The following is a 22,450-nucleotide window of genomic DNA, read 5'->3' as shown; positions in this document are numbered from 1 at the left end:
CAGAAATATGCAACAATAAAAATATACCAGTCTCAGATAAGGGTAATTTTAAAAGGTAAGAAATATTTTTTTTTAAATAAAGTTGCTTATTTTAGCAAAGATATAGGAGTAGTATTATATTATCCTGTTTGAAGTTTTTCATACTTTAGGTTCATAGATTCAGAGAATCACAGAATATAATGAGTTGGAAGGGACCCACAAGGATCATTGAGTCCAGCTCTTAGCCCTGCTCAGGGACACTCCCAAGAGCCACACCATGTGCCTGAGCGTATCATCAAAATGCTCTTTGAACTCTATCAGCCTTGATGATGTGACCCTGGAGAGCCTGTTCAGTGCCCAACCACCCTCTGGGTGGAGAACCTCTCCTGACAACTTCAGGCCATTCCCTTGGTCCTGTCACTGGTCACCTCAGAGAAGAGACCAGTGCCTGTCCCTCTTCTTCCTCTCATGAGGAAGCTGTAACTGCAGGTCCCCCTAAATTTCCTCCAGGCTGAATAGACCAAGTGACCTCAGCTCTCTAAGAGCTTAATATCTTTCCTATATCACAGTGCCTAAAACTGCACACAATATTCAAGGTGAGGCTGCCCCAGTGCAGAGCAGAGTGAGACAATCCCCTCTGTTGACTGACTGGTGATGCTTTGCTTGATGCCCCCCAGGACATGGTTGGCCCTCCTGGCTGTCAGGGCACTGCTGAGTCAGATTCAACTTGCTGTCGATCAGGACCTCCATGTCCCTTTCCGTGGCACTGCTTTCCAGCACCCCATTCCCCTGTCTATACGTACATCCAGGGTTACCTCATCCCAGGTACAGAATCTGGCACTTCCCCTTGTTGAACTTCATATAGTTGGTGATTTCTCAGTCCTTTGATTTGTCAAGGTCTCTTTGCAGGACCTCCCTGCCTTTGAGGGAGTCAACAGCTCCTCCCAGTTTTATGTCATCTGCAGACTTGCTGTACCATTTAGAGCAATGGTATTGCTATCTCTAAGAAAAAATATTTCCTTATTTCCTGAACATAAAAATATTAAGCATTAACTGCATCAGGAAGCTAAAATAATAATATGAGTCTGTATTTAAAAAGCACTAGATTTAACAGTTGTTAATTCAAAAGTCAAAAGATTCAGAATTGTAATTGCACCATGGAAGTGTTGATTGGAAGTGACATCCAGAGATAAATCCGGTCCATCCTCCTGTTTTGAGCAGGACTGTCCTCATGAGATCAGACATGTCTTTCCTAGACAGGTCTTGAAACCTTCCAGGGGTGGAGATGCCACCACTCTGGATAACCTGTTCTAGGGTTGCAGTGCACCATGCAGTGCTGCTTGCTTCTTAACCTTTGTCATGACCACATGATTTTTTTTTTTCCTGATGATCCCAGTCTTTTTCATTGCTTGATATAGATGTTGTTTGCATTGCTCAGACTCATGGGATGAAGAAGGCATAGCTATGAGATCTTCACTTACTTTATCTCATAATTAAGAAAGCTCTTACTGAAAGCAAAAGTTTCCAGAGAGAAGAATTAACGGCTGAGGCAGCTGAACACCACAGGGAGAATATTCTGCCAGAGCTTTTGTTACACTGATCAAGACAGACCAAAGTTTATCCAAATAGTCATTAACAGTGTTCCTTGGTTTTTTGAGTGCTGAATTTGACACACTAGGGGTCTGAGTTGTTTGAGCTACTGAAGTCAATAGCAACTGTGCTTTGAAAATGTTCTGTTACACAGTGTTAATTACTCTGAAAGTCTTGAAGGATTTCAAATTGGATGCCCAAACTTCTGGATGTTTTCATCATTATATCCTTGTGCCTTATCTCCCATTTATTAAATTAGTATATTATCACATTATAGCCTCACCCTAAAAAGATATCCTAAAAAGTTCATGTTTGTGAGCCCCTTAGATAATCCACATTGTAAAAAATTTGAAGTGCTATTAAATAACTTGATATACAAAGAAGAATTTAAAGGGTGTGCAGTAAATAGGTATGAGGACCACTCTTTTTTAGCAAAGAGAATATAAATCCTTGGGGGTATTTAAAAGATGTGAAGATGTGAAACATAGGGACTTTGTTTCCAATTCTGGACCCCTCAGTTCAGGAAGGATATTGAGGTGCTGGAGCAGGTCCAAAGAATAGCAGTGAGGCTGAGGAAGGGATTTGTGCACAAGTCCTATGAGGAGAGGCTGAGGGAGCTGGGGTTGTTTAGCCTGGAGAAGAGAAGGCTCAAGGGAGACCTCATCACTCTCTACAACTACCTGAAAGGAGGTTTTAGCCAGGTGGGGGTTGGTCTCTTCTCCCAGACAACCAGCAGTAGGACAAGAGGGCTCAGTCTTGAGCTGTGCCAGGGGAGGTTTAGGTTGGATATTAGGAAGATATTTTTTACAGAGAGAGTAATCAGGCATTGGAATGGGCTGCCCAGGGAGGTGGTGGATTCATTGTTTCTGGAGGTTTTTAAGATGATACTGGATGTGGCCCTTAGTGCCATGTTCTGATAACCACAGCAGTGTTGGATCAAGGGTTGGAGTTTATCTCGGAGGTCTTTTCCAACACAGTTGATTTTATGATTCTATGACTTGGTTTAGTGGTGGACTTAGCAGTGGCAGGGTAACATGGACTTGATGATCTTAAAGGTCTTTTCCAACCTAAACAGTTCTATGATACTAGGAAAATGTTGAGGAGCTTCTTCAGTAAGCAAACTTCATTCTGAACAGGGTGTTTTTGAAAGCTAATAGTGATCATATAAATAGTGAAATACAGTGTTTGCTAACACATGAGAAGATTAATGGTTGCACAGGCAACCTTTGCTTTAATCTTTCCTGACTTCCCTAAAGTATTTGCAAGTGTATTTTAAAGGTGAAAGCTATTCCTAGATTAGATTATGTATATACTTACCTGTACACGATGCAGTAACTGTAGTGAAAGATCAAGCTGAAAAAGGCTCATACAATACAGTTGAAGTCTTTGAATACGTTTTAAACTGCTGCCACTTTGACTAACAAAACAACCAGAAGTAATGTTTTGATATGCTGTCACTGCACCACTACTAGAAAGTAAGACATACATACACGCACTTTCCAGTGGTCAGTACATATACTTACTGACCACAGAGGAATGACCACAGCAACAGAGGAAATTGAACAAAATCAGGGCATGAGATGACATCAGTTCTTGGCAGTCTGTACTGTTAAATTGTTGTTTGGGTTTTTACAAGGTTTGGCCAATACTGAGTACCCACCTAGACACTATTCAAACATAGTGCAAGTTTTAGCTGAGGCCAGAGACCATTCCCAGTAATTATTTGGATGGGCCAGCTCTGTCTTGAGAAGAGTTTAAGCTAAAGGGCACGAGTCTAGTAATTCCTTTAGATCCTAATAGCTGTTGGCCAGTATTATTTAGTAGTATAGATGTAGCAAAGATATTAGTGAAATTAATGTAGACATTAGTGAAATTTTTGCAATCCATGTGTCTGTAAGCTTTTCTTTCTTGATTTATTCTTCCTCATTTACTTTGCCCTGACAAAAACATTTACCTCTTAAATGAGTTCAATGCACAGCTATAAGAGGTATGCCTGGAACATCGAATAGGATTCAGCTCATGACTGAGATATCTAAATGTAGGTATCTGTGCACAAAACAATAATAGTCATAATAGTAGTCATTGTTAGTCTAGTCAACACAGTTAAGAGTGCAAGGAGTGATGCAGTCCCCCGATTTTATCTATCTGATTGTGGTGGAAACTTACATATTTCTTACCCATGTGGATATGTAAAATGAGATGTCTTAATCTGGAGTGGAATCTCATCTACTGGGTTTTTCATGAAAAGGAAAACCACCAAAGCCAATAATTATTTCCATCCTTTATTTCTCATTTTAAATTCACCTTCAAAATTGCAGACACGCGTATAATTCAGCAACTTTCAGAAATCAAAGAAAGTGAGAATGCCCCATGTCCTCCTTTTCTCCTGCTTTTTTCCCCTAGACCAACCTTTTCTGTGTTTATTGATCCCTTAAGCTCTGTCATGTCCTACATTTAACCTTTCTCCATACCGGCTCACATATTTTTAATTGCAAAATGTCTGAAGTGTGTATTCTAGTCAGTTGTTTCCCAAAGAAGAAAAGTATATTTTCTTAGGTGGCACTCTTAAGGTTGATTAGAATTTTATTATGATATTTAACAAATAAGAAAAACATTTAATTTTATTTTTTTATGCTGCTGACTAGTAAAAGATCTGATGATGTTTTGAAGAAACAAGACACTGAAGAAAAACAAAACACTGAAGAAAATAGAACACTGTTTTCTTTTAGAAGTGATATTTTGAGATTTGGTTGTGGGTTTTATTGCAAGCAGATATTTTAGCTAATAGGAGAGAAACTGCTCAATTTCTTTGCAAATTATGACATGATCTGTTTCATTTTTTCTGGTAGCTACTGCTGTGCATATAGTCCTGCACTTGGAGTCTATATATGAACATACAACTTCTAGCGAGAATGAGATGAATGTATTTATCTTTAATGAAGTAGTTATAGCAATGTGACCATTAGCAGGGACACAGTTATTCTGAGTAAATATACTAACTTAATGCTATGTGGATAAAGTGATGTTAACCACACCAACATTTTCTATGAAACAACACAGGTAGAAAAAGCCTCTTTTTTTTTAGCCTCCTACTCCTTACAGCAACAGGCATAAAAAAGAGCTCTAAACTTTTAATAATTGAAGTGTGCAAAAAGTTTCTGTAGTTCCTTTCTGTGTCTATATCTTCTAAATTGCATATAAATCTTGTTTCAAAATACTTGGGTTTGTATTCTTTTTTTCCCAATGATTACTGTGCTCAGAAGTTCCTAGAAATAAAAGCAATGCTCAGATCTATTATTTAGAGACTGTCAGTAAAAAGGCATCATAGTGTAAATTCACTATTATTATAATGACTATAAAATAAAAATTTACTAAGAATACTCCTGACAATACTGGTTCTTCATGTATTTTACCACCTACAAACCAACTGCCTAATTCATCAGATGAAACTGTATATAATAACTGTATTTGTACATATTTCAACTCAATAACAAATTAAAAGAGACACCATTATGTTGATGGAATATTAATGGCCTATTTTATAAATTTGTTTTTTCATGGAATCTATATGTAGCACTGAGCACTGTTGGTTGTTCTTCCACCAGTCAGGGTAAAATAGTCAAGTTTAAGGAGAGATTTTTTTTTTTTTTTTTTTTAAAGAAAATAATAAATAAGTTCATTTCATATTTATCTTTTGTTTCTTTACGTAAGAACCAAGCAGCATACAAAAGTAATTTTAGGGAGAGTAAAAGTTTCGTGGTTTGCAGTATTTTATCATCTGGTTCTTTTTACAATATTCTCTCTCATTTCAGAGCAACTTTGCCAGGGTGAAACATCCACTGAAAGTGAGTTTCCAGAAGGACACCCCGCTGAGCAGTTTGCAGGTTTACTTCATGGATCATCACCTGCATGTGACCCACCTGAAAATCCACTCCAGCTGTACAGTAAAGTAAACCCGTGCAGTGGTCCACTAGAGAAAAGCATTTTGAGCAAGAGCACAGTGCAGCAGATACAGCTACGGAAAGAAAGCAGCTCTGATCCACCTGTTAAGAAAAAAAAACCACCAATTGTAAACAGAACCATATTTCATACTAAAAATAAACCAGTAGAAAATCATACGCTGGTTGGTGCTCCAAGGATAAGTGAACAATGGGTTATTACCACTGGAGGATTTGTGGAGCGAGCATGCACGCTTGGGAGAATACGATCTTTACCGAAGACTTTGCTTGAAATGCATTTGTGCAAAAATGTTTCGAAATCTGATTCTAATCTTATCACCCATCCACCAAATGACAAAAAAGCAAGAAGCAATTGGAGTGAACCCACACCAAATCAACAGTGCTCCAAAGGGAATTCAGAGAGAACACCTTCTTTCACATCAGAATGGGAAGAAGTAAGTTTTGTTCTTTTTTAAGTACTAGAAAATATATGGTCTTATGAAGATGCTGTTACTGTTTTCAGTTTCAGAGATGAAATAAAAAGTGAATCTTTCACACTGCAAATCCTCAGAGGGAATGTCACAGTGTAATGCAGGGTAGTTCAACAGCTGGCACAAAATGTAAAGCATTTCTGTTCCAATGCTGCCCACTCAATAAAGTCTATTGTTTCCGCAGTGAATGAAGTTAAACAGAAGTAATTCTGCAATTTGTTGTGGCATTGAAATCATTGTCTGCTAAAGCCCTCACCACTGACACTAATGAAATTGCTAAAATCCTTTGTAACTGTGCCCATTATTTACGTATTTGCTAATTATTTCCCACCGTGGCAGTGTCTCCAGCAAGAGAGAGGAAAAAATGGCAGGAATAGAGAGTTGCATTCTACAAACCCTCCCCATGTATCATATCCTCTAACTGGTATGTAGCCTGTGTACAAAATGCTTGGCACATACCTGGCTTGTGTGAAGTGGGAATATACTTACAACTGCAATAAATTCAGGAGTATGAACAGAAATGTCCACACTGAATTTGTAATGCACAAGGTTGTAATGCTCATAGAAGAGACTTTATTTTAGGTTTAGAACTCAATTTAAAATAATTCTTAGGCACCTTATGTTTAGTTTTTTTTCTCCTGTGCTGAATTTCAAGAATATAAAAGGTTCTTCATAAACACAGAAGTTCCCGTCTCATTGGGGTAAATTAAGAGGGTGAAATGTTTAGCTCTTTCTTGCTCCTACAGAGAAGTGAGTATTTCTCTTTAAAATTACTACAAAGGGGAAAAGTATCTATTTCCAGAGTGCTTTTTTATTCAGAAAGAACCCAGAGGTTGATTGGTTATTTTTCTAGAAAAAGGTTTTCAGCTCATCTAGATGTCCAATTTGATAGGGCATCTAAAGGAAGTTTCTGTTTTAAATGAGAGAGTTTCGCAGTGGAAATGTACTAAGGATCAGGTTTCAATCTTTATAACTTGGTTACATTATTATAAAATACTGATTAGAGTCAGTTCCAAGTTTGCCTTTCTGGGGGGTCATCAAGGTTTGATTGTTCTTAAGATTAAAAAAACGTATGAATTCCCAATCTGCAGATTCTGTCATAAGTCCCAGATTTTCTTCTGTCACCAGTGACTAATACATACCCTTTCTACTAGTCCTAATATTAAGCTTAGTAAAATGTGCTTCTCTGTGTCTGCCTTCTTAGTCCACACCATCCTTTTGATTCACTTTTTGTTTTGTCCCGTTCTTACAGAAAATAAAATAGGTATAATGGTTTTGACATGATAAGTGAAATGGGCTTTAGAAACATGTAAATAAGTTTTGGGATCAATGCAGTGTAGTTTCACAGAGAACATCGTTCTTCAATTTGTGGAAACACAGCAATGTTTCATACCTACTCAGTAGCCTTGGGGCAGATGGAAAAAAGGGAGCTAGGAAATTCTCTGGACATCTTAATTGAACAGTTGCTTTAATACTTAAGAGCACACAAAAATATTTTTGTTCATTAATATTACTGCTTAAATAGACCGCTAGTAATAATACCTGATGCCATCAGTATAAAAGGAACTCTACTGTAGAAAAAGAAATAGTAGTCCCAAGCTTTAGCTTTTGCTAGCATAAAAATATTGCAAAATAAAAATCAAATTAATTTTCTACCTTTGATTTTTGCTTTTTGCAATTTTGATTCTTGTTTTCTGAATGAGAGTAACAATGCCATAAATTTATGCATGAAAACTAAAATAAAATAATGAAGATGGGATCCATCAGTTGTTTTCACTGTTCTCTCTTTTGTAGATTGATAAAATCATGAGTTCAATAGATGCTGGAATTAATACTGGACTGGGGGAGATGAGTGATCACGCTACAAGTAAGGAAAAACAACCAACTAGTGTTTAATTTTGGTTTAATTGTCTATAGTGAAACTGTGGATAAGACATTGCTAAGTAACCCACTGTGTTGAAATAATTTTTAGGTATTTTGAATAACCATAAACAGACTCAATGTTGTTTAATATTAGAGATGCATTAGGCCCAGTATCCTGGAGCTGCTGCTTTAAATAGCATGTTGGAGTTATTAATGTTGTTTTGAAATCTTACCAGAAAAAATACTCCATTAATGTCTTTGTACTGAAGCCTTTCTTCTAGGGGGATATTTTACAATCTTTTTCAGCTAAGGTTTTGTTTGGAATGATAGGACCCTGCATATATATAATCCAATAACTGCTGACACTTTTAAAAACATTTTATTATCTAATGCTGCTTCGAAGAAATATTTGGCACAGGGCTGAAAATGTTGCTGACAGCCAGTGAGTGGTGTTAGCAACAATGAGAAAATTTGCAAATGTTTCCTACCGTGATGGATTCTAAGAACTCTAAGTCATGCCTAGCCTGTTGGTCTGTCAGCATAAACCTGTGCAACTGTGCTGATAAGAATTTGAAATCATTTTACTATGTCTTCTCCCTAACTCACAGAAAGAAAACTTACTTGAATGTCTGAATAATTTAGTACTGTGGCAGAGCAATGTTAACTCACCTGTACTGGTACATCCCTGATAAAAATTGCATTGGGTTTATGTATTGGGCAGGATGTTATGTACCTTATCGGTTAAAATTTGAAAAAGAATATATTTTAACAACTGCCCATTTCGTGGAACTTTATATGTATACAGGATGAAACTGTGTCTCATCAATTAAATAGAATTGACACAGCAGTTTTCACTCCTACAGTGAAAAGGGACTCTAGGAAAAAGAGAAAACTGATTTGGATACAAATATAATGGTGGATAAAACAAGCAGATTTAGATTATTTTTTCCTAAAAATAATAAAGGGCAATATAATGAAAAGTGCTAGACACATACTGGCAGTCTGTTCTTTCTTTCTGAAATTGCAGTTTTGGAAAGTAGAATTATTCATAGACAAACTCTAGGTTAGGAGATAGTTAATAATTTCTGAAGATATTATAAGTAATTCAGGATTTACTGGTTATTATATTTTATCATGGTAGTTGTATTGGGTCTGTTTGAGATGGAATTCATTTTTGCATAGCAGCCCTCACAGTTCTGTGCTTCGCTTTGGTAACTAGAGAAGTGTTCACCTTTAAAACATCCCAGTGTTTGGCTACTGTTGAGCAGTGCTTGCACAGCACTAAGGCTGCTTCTCCAACATTCCCCCCTCACCAGTAGGCTGGGGGTGGGCAAGATCCTGGGAGGGGACACAGCCAGGACAGGTGACCCAAGCTGCAGAGGGATATTCCGTACTATACAATGTCTGCTCAGCAATACTTGACTTTAGATTTTAGCTTGTGTTAATTACCTCTTATTAACTACCACAAGGCAATATACAGGTTTTTCTTACTGATAATACAATCTAAGTGGTTTTTTTGTTAGTTCTTTGGCCCAAATTAGGGGGTTGCTTTGAAATGTTCTGCAGCTAAACAGCTTTTATTAGCGCGTGTGCTTCTTTTGTTAGCTCCTATAGTGGTCTAGTGGTAAAGGCGCCGCGCTATCACCGCGGAGACCCGGGTTCGATTCCCGGTCAGGGCCACTCCCGGGTAGGTGGGGCTCGTTAGCCCTTAAAGGCAACCCACCTACATCCTGAGGACCTCGCTGCCACCGTCCAAGCTCGCTTGGCCCCGGCAGATGAACCTTAGGATTAAAGGGTGGGCTCAGTTCCGCGCACACTGTGTCTCACCTAAAAAATCCAATGCGCAGGCTGGAAGGTGGAAAGACCTTCCCCGGATCTTCGCTCGCGAAGACTGGCCATTATTATTATTATTATAGTTCATTGGCAAGAAGTGTCTCAGGTGCTTCAATGTTGCCTTAGCCCCTGTCTAATTACTTACAGATGCTGGCATTCCTCTGTGTTTTACTTAAGGTTTTATCTGCCAAAGTGTTGTAGTACTGTGGACCTGACTTTGACCACTGAAATTTTCATTCACCTTCTCTCTTCTCCTTCTTGGCTCTGTATTAAGCATAACACAGCCAAAGGTAAAGAGCTGGCCTATGCTTACGAATAAAAAAATAAGTAGTATGGTGTCATGTAATATAATTTTGAAATAATTCATCAGTTTATATATAAATATGAGTTTTGTTAGTTTTGTTTGAATACATATATAAAAAGCTTATCCACTAAAGCTTAAAAATGTTTTTAATGTTCAGTGTATAAATCAGAGTCTTCTAGTGTTGAACTGAAAGCATCTAGATTATTAATACTGTGTTCAGAAAACTTCACTTGTCTAATAACTTTTTGGCAAATAGCAAAATTTCTGATACTACTGAAGAGCAAATGTAGCTTCATATGGAATCCTTCATTTTAGTATTTGTTTAATCCTGTACTTCATATTATACTTCAGTTTTTAAATTAACTATTAGTTAAAACAAAAGTATGTAAAAATATATAAAAATATATATAATTCAAACACAATCATGAAGAGCTTCTTGTACATAATATTCTCAGTAAAAATATTGAGAGGAAATATGTAATATGCTCATAATTCAATAACTGTATTTAAAATTAGACAATGATGACATCTTGTGATGAAATTCTTGAATGAATTTGCCAGATCTTTGGCCTGTATTTTCCTACTGGTGAAATGTGAAAAGACTGCCCTTAGATCTCCAGGGAAATCTCTTAAGAAGCAATTAGAAGAGCACTGAAAGGAGAGATTAAAAACTTACTGAGTATGGTCATGAGGACTTCATCCACAGCATGCATTTGGAAACAAAGAAATTAAAGCAGAGCTTTCAGTTGGTAGCAGTACAGGTACTGGAGGAACAAACTTAAAACTACAGAGAGAAAGCTGGCTGTTGATGTCCTCTGAGGGCATGTAGCATTCAATGTCTTAATAACACTGAAGTGAAAAGAAAGAGTGCTGACCAGGAAATATGTAAGAACCAATCTCAACAATAACAGACCAAAACCCAAGCACTGGCCCAAGGAATGCAGAACCTCTTGGTAATAGAGGAAATGAAAAATGTTGCTGGCTAGTGATCTTCTACTCAAGCTAATGTGGAAACATCTGTGCCACTTGGCACTTAAATTATGACTGATTTGTTGCTTCACAAGAGTCAAATTTTGCCAAGTTGCAAAGGATTCCACCAATCTTTAGTATATACTAGTGGTAATACCAAAAATTACCCCAAGCAAATAAAAAGTGCTTATCAGGCTCTGTGGCAATGAATAAAGAGCTTGAAGATTCAAGATATTGTTAGACTCTCCTCTCACAAGCATCAGTCAGATACACCCTAAATATAACTATTCTCTCTTCTGAGAGAAGAGAGTTTTAAAATAACAACCATTTGGCAAGAAAAAAAAATCATGATCTTAAATAATGCAACTTGGACATAGGTTTCATCCCTGGGAAAGATAGGATTATTTAAAAGATTAGAAAAGTGACTTGACAGAGAGTCTTGGATCAGTTTGCCAGGTATCTTAGCTGTTTGTATGCTGATGGTAGAATAAAGAGGAACAGAGAAGAATTAACTGAAGAATTAATGAGGACTAGACAACAATTAATTGGATATTACAGAAAAATTGACATTGTAAGGAATTTATCATATATATTACGCTAATCAGTCAGTCATATAGAAGGGAAGAAGAGAGATTTGGGCTTGTATTTCAAAAATATACATTTCTTTGAGAACTCAGAAATAAGACTAGTTCAAGCTTTTAAATTTCTGTTGGTGTTCAGGGAAGCAGAAAAGAACAGGGTTGTTCTTGATACTTATCCAAAGACATTGGACATGATAGTAATGGGAGATTTTAGTTACCACAGACATTTATTGGGAAAGAAATTATATTACTGCCTAGGAAAAAAAGGCTCAAAAAGGTAGATGTCAATAAATTCAGAGAATTTATTTTAAAAAAATCTCTAGGGTGCAAGTTAAAGAGAAATCTCTGGGCTTTTCAACCAAATTCTTGGAGGATGGTATCAGGTACCAAAAGACTAAACATGAATGACATTGAACTTATCTTTAAAAGAGGAAAGGAAGGAGAATGTGGGGAATTATTTTTAATTCACAGAAAAGTCAGTGAACATATAAACTACTTAAAGAAGCTAGAAAATAGCAAAGAAATAAGTAAGAGGCAACATGGATTTGCCAATTGCAAACATATTAAAGCAATCTAATTCCATTCTAGGAGCAGCTATCGGATTTTTTAGATAAGAAAAAAACAGTAGATGTCCAGTATTTGGACTTCAGTTAAGGTTTTGACATTTTCTCCTGGATTTTTTTGTAAATTAATTAAGAAAGCATGATCGTGATGTAAATGATGGTAGGTCAGATAGATGAATCTTACTCATAATGGCTAAATTCAGACTTCAGGTGTGTAGGACTGCATTAAGTACATCTGAGCCACTAATACTGAGTTGGATAAGCAGGCACTTTTTTGTTATTGTTTATCATCTCTAAATGCCTGAAACATGGCGAATGGCACTGAAAGTGCTTTAGAGGAACTCCTCAGATGTAGCTGTTCTATCTAAAATGCAGCTTCCCCTCATATACCCAGGACAAAATTATGAAGGTTATATAGTGAAGCATCCAAATAGATTATTAGGGAGATTATAACCTCAGTTACATTTAACAACATCTTGAAGACTTTTGAGCATTTGCCAGAATGAAAAAATATAATGGTTGGGGGATAACTATCCTTGGCCTGAGTCTGAATGGAAATGTTCACTGTTTTAAATCCCTTTGCATCTTATTTTGTAATGATTCTGTGACTGCTGTAATAATATGATTTAGAAGAAACTTGTCTACAAGGTAAACTAAAAAGAAGACATACTACAGTTTCATATTTTCTTTGACTACAATTTTTTCTCTGTAATCAAAAGTGTTTCAAGACATGCGTAGCAGTATTTCTGTGTTAGTTGGAGCTTGGTAGTTGTTCAGAGGTTTGTGATTCAGAGTTCACTTATATTTGAAAATCATTTGAGAGGGAATAATCAAAAAATATTCTACTTTAGAAAAAAAATTAATGTGGGTTATGGCTATCGTATCATCATCATGATTAGATTGTTTCAAATCAGAGCAATTAAAATAATGACTAAGGAAATAGTTGTTGAAGGTCATTCCACATCAAAATAATCTACAATCATGTTAGGATTGTGCTGGGCTTTTGAGAGAGCCACTTCTGTCAAATATGTTCCAGCATATGGAGGGTGATTTACAGTTTTATAATTCTGCTAAGCGTGAAGTCTTTTTTGGTTGCTATCCATAAATGCACCAACTAGTTACTGTGTGTATACAACTGCAGTGTAGTCAGGATTTCCTTGGTCAGCTGAGCACGTACCTATCCTCAAGTACCCTCATCGTTCCACCTAGAGGCATACAGGGTAGAGTTTATGGAATTATCTTCCATTTCTTGATCTACAATTTTAGTTTAAAATGTAATATACTGACAAGCCTTTTTCTTACACCTGATTTAAGAAAAATTCTTTTTATATTTAGCAAGTTTGTATTTTACTAAAGATTTTTATTGCCCTTTTGTGAGAACAGTGCCTTTTCCTCTCCTTGGAGGTAATCCTAACATCACATGCAGCATCTATGTCTAATATCAATATCAAAGTTCCCAGACTTTGTTCACTGACACTACCTGAGTAAGTGACTTGCAAAGATTAATGCTGCTTGTTCCTGGAAGAGGTGTATGCAACAGAATTACCTCAAGAAAAGCAACGAGGCTGATGAAGGGACTGGAGCACAGGCCCTATGAGGAGAGGCTGAGGGAGCTGGATTGTTTAGCCTGGAGAAGAGGAGGCTCAGGGGAGACCTCATCACTCTCCACAACTACCTGAAAGGAGATTTTAGGCAGGTGGGTATCGGTCTCTTCTCCCAGGCAACTATCAGTAGGACAAGAGGGCTCAATCTTAAGCTGTGCCAGGGGAGGTTTAGGTTGGATATTAGAAAGATATTTTTTACAGAGAGAGTAATCAGACACTGGAATGGGCTGCCCCGGGAGGTGGTGGATTCATTGTTCCTGGAGGTTTTTAGGGTGAGACTGGATGTGGTCCTTAGTGCCATGTTCTGATAACCACAGCAGTGTTGGATTAAGGGTTGGACTCAATGATCTCAGAGGTCTTTTCCAACCCACTTGATTCTATTCTATTCTATATTTTAAGAAAGTCACTTTCAAGGAAGCTAGCATATCTTTCAGAATATTTACTTTATCAGTATTTATTTGCATGTCTGCAACTTCAGAGAGACCCATGAGTTGGCTCTTGTAGCGCTGCTTTGAAACCAGAAGGACTCTGGAACACTGCAGCCTGAGTTGACTGCACGTGAGCCATATCTCACTTGAAAGCAGAACTACCGTGGTTTGTGCTATATTTAAAATAAACCCTACAACTCCACTTTATGTCAAGATCTTCCACAAACAAGACCTGATTGCTTCTTGATGTGCCCACTATATATTTATGTTTCTATTTCATGTAGTACATATTTAATGTCAGAGATTGACAACAGTCACAGAGCACTGTATTTGAATACATTTTGTAGTGTACTTCCTCAAATCTTTCAGGATGCAAGTTGTAGACAGTCATCATACAAAAGTTATTTTCCTTGTTTATTTTTCTTTCTCTACTATTATGACCAAGGCTATTATTGATGATTTCTCCTTTACAGCATGGGGAAAATTGTAAGAAATATTACTCTTCAGGTTTGCAAGGGGCGTGAGTTTGAGCACAAAGGTTAGGAATATAAAGTAGACATGACTTCAACAGCCTAGGAAAAGATGGAATCAGGTGGGGCCACAGACAGAAAAGCTGAGTGAGAGGAATAAGGGCTCGAGATGTGCTCTTTATAGCTGTAATATAATTGAAATTGGATAAACCTTTGACTGCCCGAAGCTACATGGCTTGATTTCCTCTCTTTCTTCCATCTGTTCCACTGCCACTACTCAGACATGAAGCCTTCATCATCCCTAGTGTGGTTCTGCCTATAAAAGCTAAAATCTCACTCAGAAGTCATCAAACTTTCTTGAAAAATGAAGCCTTATTAGGTTGGCCCTTTTGTATTTGCTGCCATATGGTTGCAGTTTTGGCAAAGTAGTCTTCCTCCAAAGCTGTTAATATCCCCCCTCCTCCAAGGGCTGAAAACAGATAAAATATAAGTACTTAATTAAGGCAGAATTTTAATTGGATATGTGTAGGCATGTTGGCATAAGGCAGATTTCACAGTGGTAAGTTATATACTTGAAATTATATATTTTTATTGCAATTTAGTCCCTGTTTTGCAGCATTTATCTTTTCCTTTTCAAATCTGTGTGATTAAACTAAGAGCTTTGATAAGGTGGATTTCATTAATAGAATTATTAATAGAATAAAATGAGCCATGCACCTTCTCACAAAGTGGGAGACATCTTAAGCTTACCATTTTGAACACATAACTCTATAATTTTGCAGTAGCCAACCACAACACTATACTGTAAAATAAGGATAACGTTACTTCCCTCCCAACTTCCACATTTCCATTGAAGCTGATATGCTGTGCAAAAAGACCAACAATGGTAGCATCATAGATAGCAAAAAAAAATTGAAAGGCAGAGGGAACATAACTCTGTAGCTGATAGAAGAGGGACCCAAATAGAGGAAACTGCTTCAGCAGCTGACCACCGCTCCCAGGTCTGTTTAAAGCCTCCTCAATAGGAAATGCAGATGCAGTCTCAAGTTTTTAAGATGCAAGTCTTTGAACTCTTTACCATCAATTATAGGACTGTGCTTTAGGAAGAGAGCCACACATTTAGGTTTGATTCTACACTTCCTTGTGTCTTATTAATAACTGGAAAGTGAAGGTGGAATTTTAAGTTGCAGTGGTAGAACAGCTGGGGGAAATTTGTGTAAATGAAATCAATATAAGATGTGATGGAAGGTGAAACTGATTCTTCTTTTAGGCAAAACTGGTTTCAGTCACCCATTCTCTTATAGACTCTCTCCCACTTGGGACCCAAAAACACCAGGGGGTGTGTGTGTGCATGGCCAAGGTGCCTGTCCATGGTCACTTACGTGTGTTGTGGTAGGCTCACTAATGCATTCTTATTGTATTTGTTGGGTTCCTTCTGGTTAGAAAAAGTAAACTAGTTTTTCATGGATCTTTAGGAATCAACAGTTGCTATGGTGTGGTCCTTTTGGCACAAAATTTTCAGTGACGCTTATTGGTTTTGCTTTCTTTTCGCAGATATTTTTAGGTCATCCTTTTGGAGTAAGTGGAAGATGAATATCACATGCAGTGTGCTGGAATGTTATTGCTGTAGCGTAGGGTTTTCTGCTGATAGATTGTCTGAGCTGTTGTTTTATCAGAGCACACTCCCCCTTGTCCTGACAGAAACATGTTCCCTAGTGTTTTACCACTGGCAGCAATGTCCTTGGTTATCAGTACAGACCATACTTTTAATTCTTCAAGGCATTGTTTCTTCTGGTGCTTTCACATAGATATTTCTATCCATGCATTATTCATACCAATCTTCATATTTCTATTACTATTATCTGCATTTCAAAATATTTGAGTGGTAATTTAAGAGTACGTAATCATCTAGATTATAAAATAGCAGAGAACAGAAGCCATATAGCTGTAAAATATGAGGAAGAAATATTTTTGGCATCTGTTTACTGAGAATATGATAAGTCCCAGTATATTTCATGCCACTGAACTTACCTAAAGATGATATAAATTCTGCAGAAAATATCACATATAATTGGGTTGTTGTTTTCTTGACTCCTACATTGTAAAAACCTAAACAAGAGATAAAGATGCATCTGTTTTAATGACCCATTGAATCCCAAAACAAACCTTATAGACAACTGGGCAAACTACAGGATAATTGTAGAGCTTCTAGCTATGCTTTATAATAAATGCAATGGGAGTTGGATGCAAAGAGCTGCAGGCATTTATTTTATTTTCTGTTATTCATATACTCCTATTATATTGGCAATTTTACCCTGTAGTGTCATAAATGTAATATTCAGCTTTATGCTCTCCATACACCAGTTAATCAGAGGTGTGTTTAAAACACCCTGCTACAAAGGAATTAGAGGCTAAGCAGAACATACAATAAAAATATAAGTCATCAGATCATATTTATCCATGTAGTCTTTAACTCCCATACATTTTCCTTTTACATTTCCACTCTAAGTGCCTGTCAACATAAACCTTTTGTCTCTGTCCATGCTTTTTTCATTTTCTCTTCAGTGTTAGGCTTCTTTTTCGAAAACTGTTGCAAAGTAACTGTCATTATATTCACAGACTTGAATAAATGATTTCTGGCATATGTCTTCTAGAAGAAATAGAGAAGATTGATAGCAAACAAAGAAACTTAAGAAAATGGAGCTGTGATATCATAAGTATTGACATTCATCAGAGAGTAAATGTATAGCCCAATTCTTGTCAGTTTAGGTTGTAGTCTACTTGTGGCCATCAGACCTGGTCATGCCAAATTTAGATACTCTGCAATAGCACTGCTTGAACAGAGGAGTCTTCTACAAACTCTCTTCTAATTGGAGGGTTGACATATAATTTTGACTGACTTAATACCCTGAGAGTTTTCTGAGGTATTTTCCCACATCAGATATAATGTTTTAGTGAAGAAGCATAGAAGATTCAGACCCCATTCCAATGCTGATAATTTTTTCCTTTTTAGAAAGTAAAAACTTTGGCAGTCTGGTATTCTGTACTGTTATTTCTAAGAAACCAAACTTCTTTTTTTTTTTTACCCCCAGAATACAAATGATGTATTCTTCCTTGGAAAGTATATAGCAAAAATTCTGTCAGATCTAAAGGTACTTGTTTTTTAATTTCTAGAAATACTTACTCTCAGAAAGATGAGTAATGTGTACTGAATCCCTACCATCTCTTCTGTTATTTTGTTATTAAGCTAATATCTGATCCTTATGTTCTACTGATAAATATGGTTAAAACAGAAGTCTTTATGGCCACAGACATGAACAATTTATGCACAGTTTGAATATACTACTCAAATCTATGAAAATTCAAATAGTGTCCTTACCACTGTTTCTAAAGCCTCGTTTCAGTTTTTTTAAAATATTCTCTCATTAAATAATTTCTCTTTAGAAGAAGTGAGAGATACTGAGTTAAAAAGTAGACATGTATGTTAATAAGTAGATGTGTCATGATATAGACCTGTACTATATTCATATAATCCCATATTATCTATTTTGAAACAGAGTGCAGAATGGTGTGCATACACAGAATGCAAAACTCAGAAAATCGGATTTTCGTTGACTTCCACAGGCATGAAACTCAGAATATATTGACAAATAATAGTAAAATGGAGAATTAAGTAGCATGGTGTTTATGCATGTTTGGGTACAGTGCTTAGAAGAATTGTATATGTTTCTGTACAGAAAATTAGCTGAATAACACTTATTCTCACTTTAGAAGTTTGGATATACCTGCCTATGGCCTAACCTTGCAAAATCACACTGATAAAAGCAAATAAGGTTAGATCTCAAATTACTGGTTGTCAAAGTTGCTTAAAAATACTACTCACATTATTTCCTGGGTTCTATTGGTAGTAAATGGGTCCCTAACTCTAAAGTGGATTTGAAAACATTTTTGAGGATGATAATGTTAATGCTGCAATCTGCTCTTTATGGTCAATTTGCTCCTCTGTCGGAGGACAGTCTCCTGAAGTCACTGAGCTGTATAGAATGTGTCTTTTTGCACCATGAGGTTGAATACATTGCTGAGCTTTGCCCATCTAGAAAGGAGATCAAAGGATCAACAAAAGTAGATTGCAGATTTCAGAACTTGAAAAAAATATCGATTAAAACGTTTTCAAAGTTATTTCCAGTAAGACTGAGGTCTTGGCTATTTCTCCACTGAACCACAACAGTACAGGAGGAGTACTAACATTCTTTGTCGTTTCCACAAGGACAGTTGAGCTGCATTTCACAAAGTTAATGTCAGAGTGTTTGTTGGTGTGTTTAAAAAGTAACAAGCCAATGGTGTCCTCATTCTATAATGCTCTCATAATCATCCTACTGTAATTCTGAAGGTTGATACTTTTTTCAAGCCATGATAAATGACGTGAAAAGAATTATCAGATTACTTAAAAGTTTTAGAAACTGCGTGCTTAGGTTCAGCTTCTTCCTTGCTGTTTAATCCAAACCTTGCAACTATGTAGCCATTTACACACATGTATATTAATATTTTATTCAACTTATTTGACTAAATTGAACAGCATTTATTTCTAACGCAGAATCAAATTCAATATAAGGTTGAAAAATGTATGGAGAGTAGGAATTAGCACATCAGTGGAGTTAAAAGTATCTGATGAAAAATTAGGCTTTCACAACCTGTGACCAGGAAATACTTTAAAGGCAACAGAATATTCCTGACTTCTAAAATAGATTTTACAGATTTGCCCTTATTAATCACTTTATTATTTTCATATGTGTTTGTAAGGGCAAATCTCTAAAACTTTGTACGGTATCTCTGGTGGTGGTTTATATGAGATGATAGGGGTGTTAATCTTACAAATATGTTAGGATTAGAGATGTTATGGCAAGTGAGACTGTGATGAAGTTTATCTTTCATGAATTATATAGAGATCTAAGTCTAATAAAACTGAATTAATAACCGTTTCTTGAAAGTTCAGCTGATTCACTCATGTTTCCTTCTAGTAGTCCTTAGATTTAAATAGATATGGATCCTTGGAAGCTCACATTTCTAATAATCACAAGAACATCACATGCTAGTTGAAAAATCTTTGGCTTGTTATAGAATTTACAGCACACCAAATTGTTTCTAGTTTTAATTCCACCTACAGAAAATGAAGTAATTCAGAATATTGAACTTATTAAAGTGAATCCATTTGCTTTTTAACCCAGACTGTTAACCTGGGTTCATGATTGTAACACTAGGATCAGTATCTTCTTGTTTCATTTCCCTATTTTCAGGAAGATAGTGTATTTGAATGCCTTCACATCCTTCAAAAATTATTTACTATTTACTACTTACCACCCCTACGTCATAATTTATGATACCAGGAACTTCACAAAACCGCTTTTCTACTTTTATCCATTACTGCCCTTAGCCCTTTATTTTAGTTTATTGCTTTATTACAATTCTGAGATGGTTGAGGTTAAATTATTGATTGCTAATATGAATTTCCATTAAATTCTAATAATAGCATTTAGTTTAAAATGGTGAGATTTTCTGGAATCTATTTCTATAGTGTATTTATTATTCATGACTTCATGCATGTGTTTAGATAAATATTTCTTATGAAGTCTGCTGTTTGACTGCTTTTCTATTTACAGGATATGATGGCCCATCACAGTTACTTAGTGCTACTTCTGTTCTCTGATAGGCTATTTGAATTGTTTTATAGAGCATTATTCCAAATATATTACCTAGTCAGTACACAAATCCCCTACTTATGTATGAATAGAGACCAGCCGTTCTTTTCAGATTTATGCAAGAAAGAAATCCATGTTTGTGAAAGTTTTTGAACTATGAATAGCAAGGAATGTAGACAGCTCTAGACTGGAGTGTAAGAGAATAACTGTAGGTGTTGGGTTTGCTTATTAAACCAGCTCGAGTTTTAATCTGCTTTGTAGTATAGGAAACATTAGCGGAACCAGTCTGAGTGTATTTTCAGCTAATCTGTACCTGTAGGAGCACTTGAGCTCTTGCTGAGATCCATTAATCTTGGCAAATGAAGGAGTGACTCCTGGAGTACAGTTTATGAAACTTGACCAGAAAGTTGCATTTTTTTCATTCCAATTTCCAAAACAAAAAGCCATGCAGGACTTAGTACAATGCCATAAGAGGTATTTGCACTTCTGTAAGCATCAACACAGATTCCTGAAACAAGATACTGGGCTCCAGAGGTGGGAGAGTGAGAATAGAGTCGTCGGCATGAGGGAGCTCACAGACAGGATGAACAGGGTTTATATAATCTCATCCATATGCAAACAGTCCAGTGAGTTGCCAAGGCTGTGCCAGCATGACACCCACTCAAGTAACATCTTTATTATTCATTGAAAGATGCTGCAGTTTTCTTTTGGTGCTGCAGAGCCTGTGTTAGCAGGGGATAAATATTACAGAAGGTGGTTATAGGGTTTTTGTGTAATAAAGTAAGTTCCTGTTGAGAACCTGACTTCTTGTCTGTGAGCAGAGAGGGATGGTTGTTCCCTAAAGGCCAGGAGCTGTGCCCTCACCCACAACCCCATGGGGTCTGCACCCAGTGGGCAGAGCCAGGTGCTGGTAACACACTTCACTGACCACCCCAGACAGGCCTCTGAGAGAATACTTGGTCCAGGGTACATTGAGGGAGCCCAGCCAGGAACAAAAGGAGACTGGGTTAGGGATAGAAATGGAGAGAGCGCTGTAACATGGGTTCGTAGTCCGTGCAAGAGGCAAGGCTAAAGATGGGGCTGGAAAAAAGGCACAATTTATGTCTGAGGGGTCCATCCAGGAGAAAAACTACCTACATCCATCTTGTGATTAGGACCAGAGGCATGGCCAGAGACTGGCACTGCTTGGCCTTGCTGGGGCAGTAACCAATGGTCCCAGACTTAACTGAAATGAGGTCCTGGGCTGTGGGCAGGGTGAGGGAGGCTTGGGGAGATTCTAGGCATGGGCATCAAGGCCCACTGGTGCCCTCAGAGCACTGATGCCTCTGGTTTTTGTTCATTATAATAATTTTGTTGTATCATATCAGTGAAATATGGTTGTGTCTGTTTTATATATCATTATTTTCTAAAATTTTGAGTGTTCTAGAGAAGAAATACATGAAGGGTAGTTCAGGCAGTTTTTTTAGTAAAGCGCTTCAAGTTACTTTTCCTTCCATTTAAACACTCTTTCTCCAGTGTAGTTTTAGAGTATCAACTTTGCAATTAGCTGCTGGTTAATGTTGAAGAACTAATGCATGTAGCAGTTGTTGTGCTGTACCTAATCTATACCTCAAATACCTAATCCAACATAGTCTCAACTCTAAAGAAATCTCAGGGGGTAATTTAATCTCAGATAAGTAATTTCATCTTTAAATGAATATTTTTTAACCTGCTTTAAAGGATTTGAAAGGGGAAGTGGGATTAAAAATTAGGGAAAAGGGAAAAGGCAGATGCGAAAGAAAGCAACAGATTGTTGTAGCTGGAGGTGAAGGATGACAAAAGAGCAAACATTCATACTTTACAAGGAGAATAAGTAGAAGTGAGATAAGTAGGGAGCATAGAAAATGAATTATAAAATGAATCAAGAAGGAACAGAGAGGAGAGAAGGGAATTCTCTGACCACCTGAGGAGTTCACTCTAAAATCTGGTGAATCGAGGGCAGGGGAACCTCTGAACCCAGCTAGACAAAAGAAAACAAAGTATCCCACTGTGTGAGGTTGAATCTGATTTATAAAATAACCCAAAGAGAAATATTTAGCCTTCCATCATGTATACTTTCCAAGATTCAGAATTTCAAAGATACTGCCAGTACTGGCATCTCC

The 22,450-nt window shown here is 36.9% G+C and overlaps 1 protein-coding gene across 4 annotated transcripts in view; it reads left to right on the top strand.

The window, feature by feature from the left end:
* ANKS1B (ankyrin repeat and sterile alpha motif domain containing 1B) overlaps positions 1–22,450 on the top strand; it is a 420,494-nt gene that overhangs the window by 200,873 nt on the left and 197,171 nt on the right. For all 4 annotated transcript variants that reach the window (XM_050323424.1, XM_050323422.1, XM_050323423.1 and 1 more), the window contains exons 13-14: positions 5,382–5,962; positions 7,793–7,865. In XM_050323424.1, the coding sequence (XP_050179381.1) occupies positions 5,382–5,962; positions 7,793–7,865 (654 nt within the window). The remainder of the gene's footprint in view (positions 1–5,381; positions 5,963–7,792; positions 7,866–22,450) is intronic.

Source organism: Myiozetetes cayanensis, unplaced genomic scaffold (genome assembly GCF_022539395.1).
Source record: "Myiozetetes cayanensis isolate MyiCay16 unplaced genomic scaffold, myiCay2020 scf3, whole genome shotgun sequence".
Classification (NCBI taxonomy): Eukaryota; Metazoa; Chordata; class Aves; order Passeriformes; family Tyrannidae; genus Myiozetetes; species Myiozetetes cayanensis.
The sequence above is the reverse complement of the archived record's forward strand: the minus strand, read 5'-3'. Positions and strand labels throughout refer to the sequence as shown.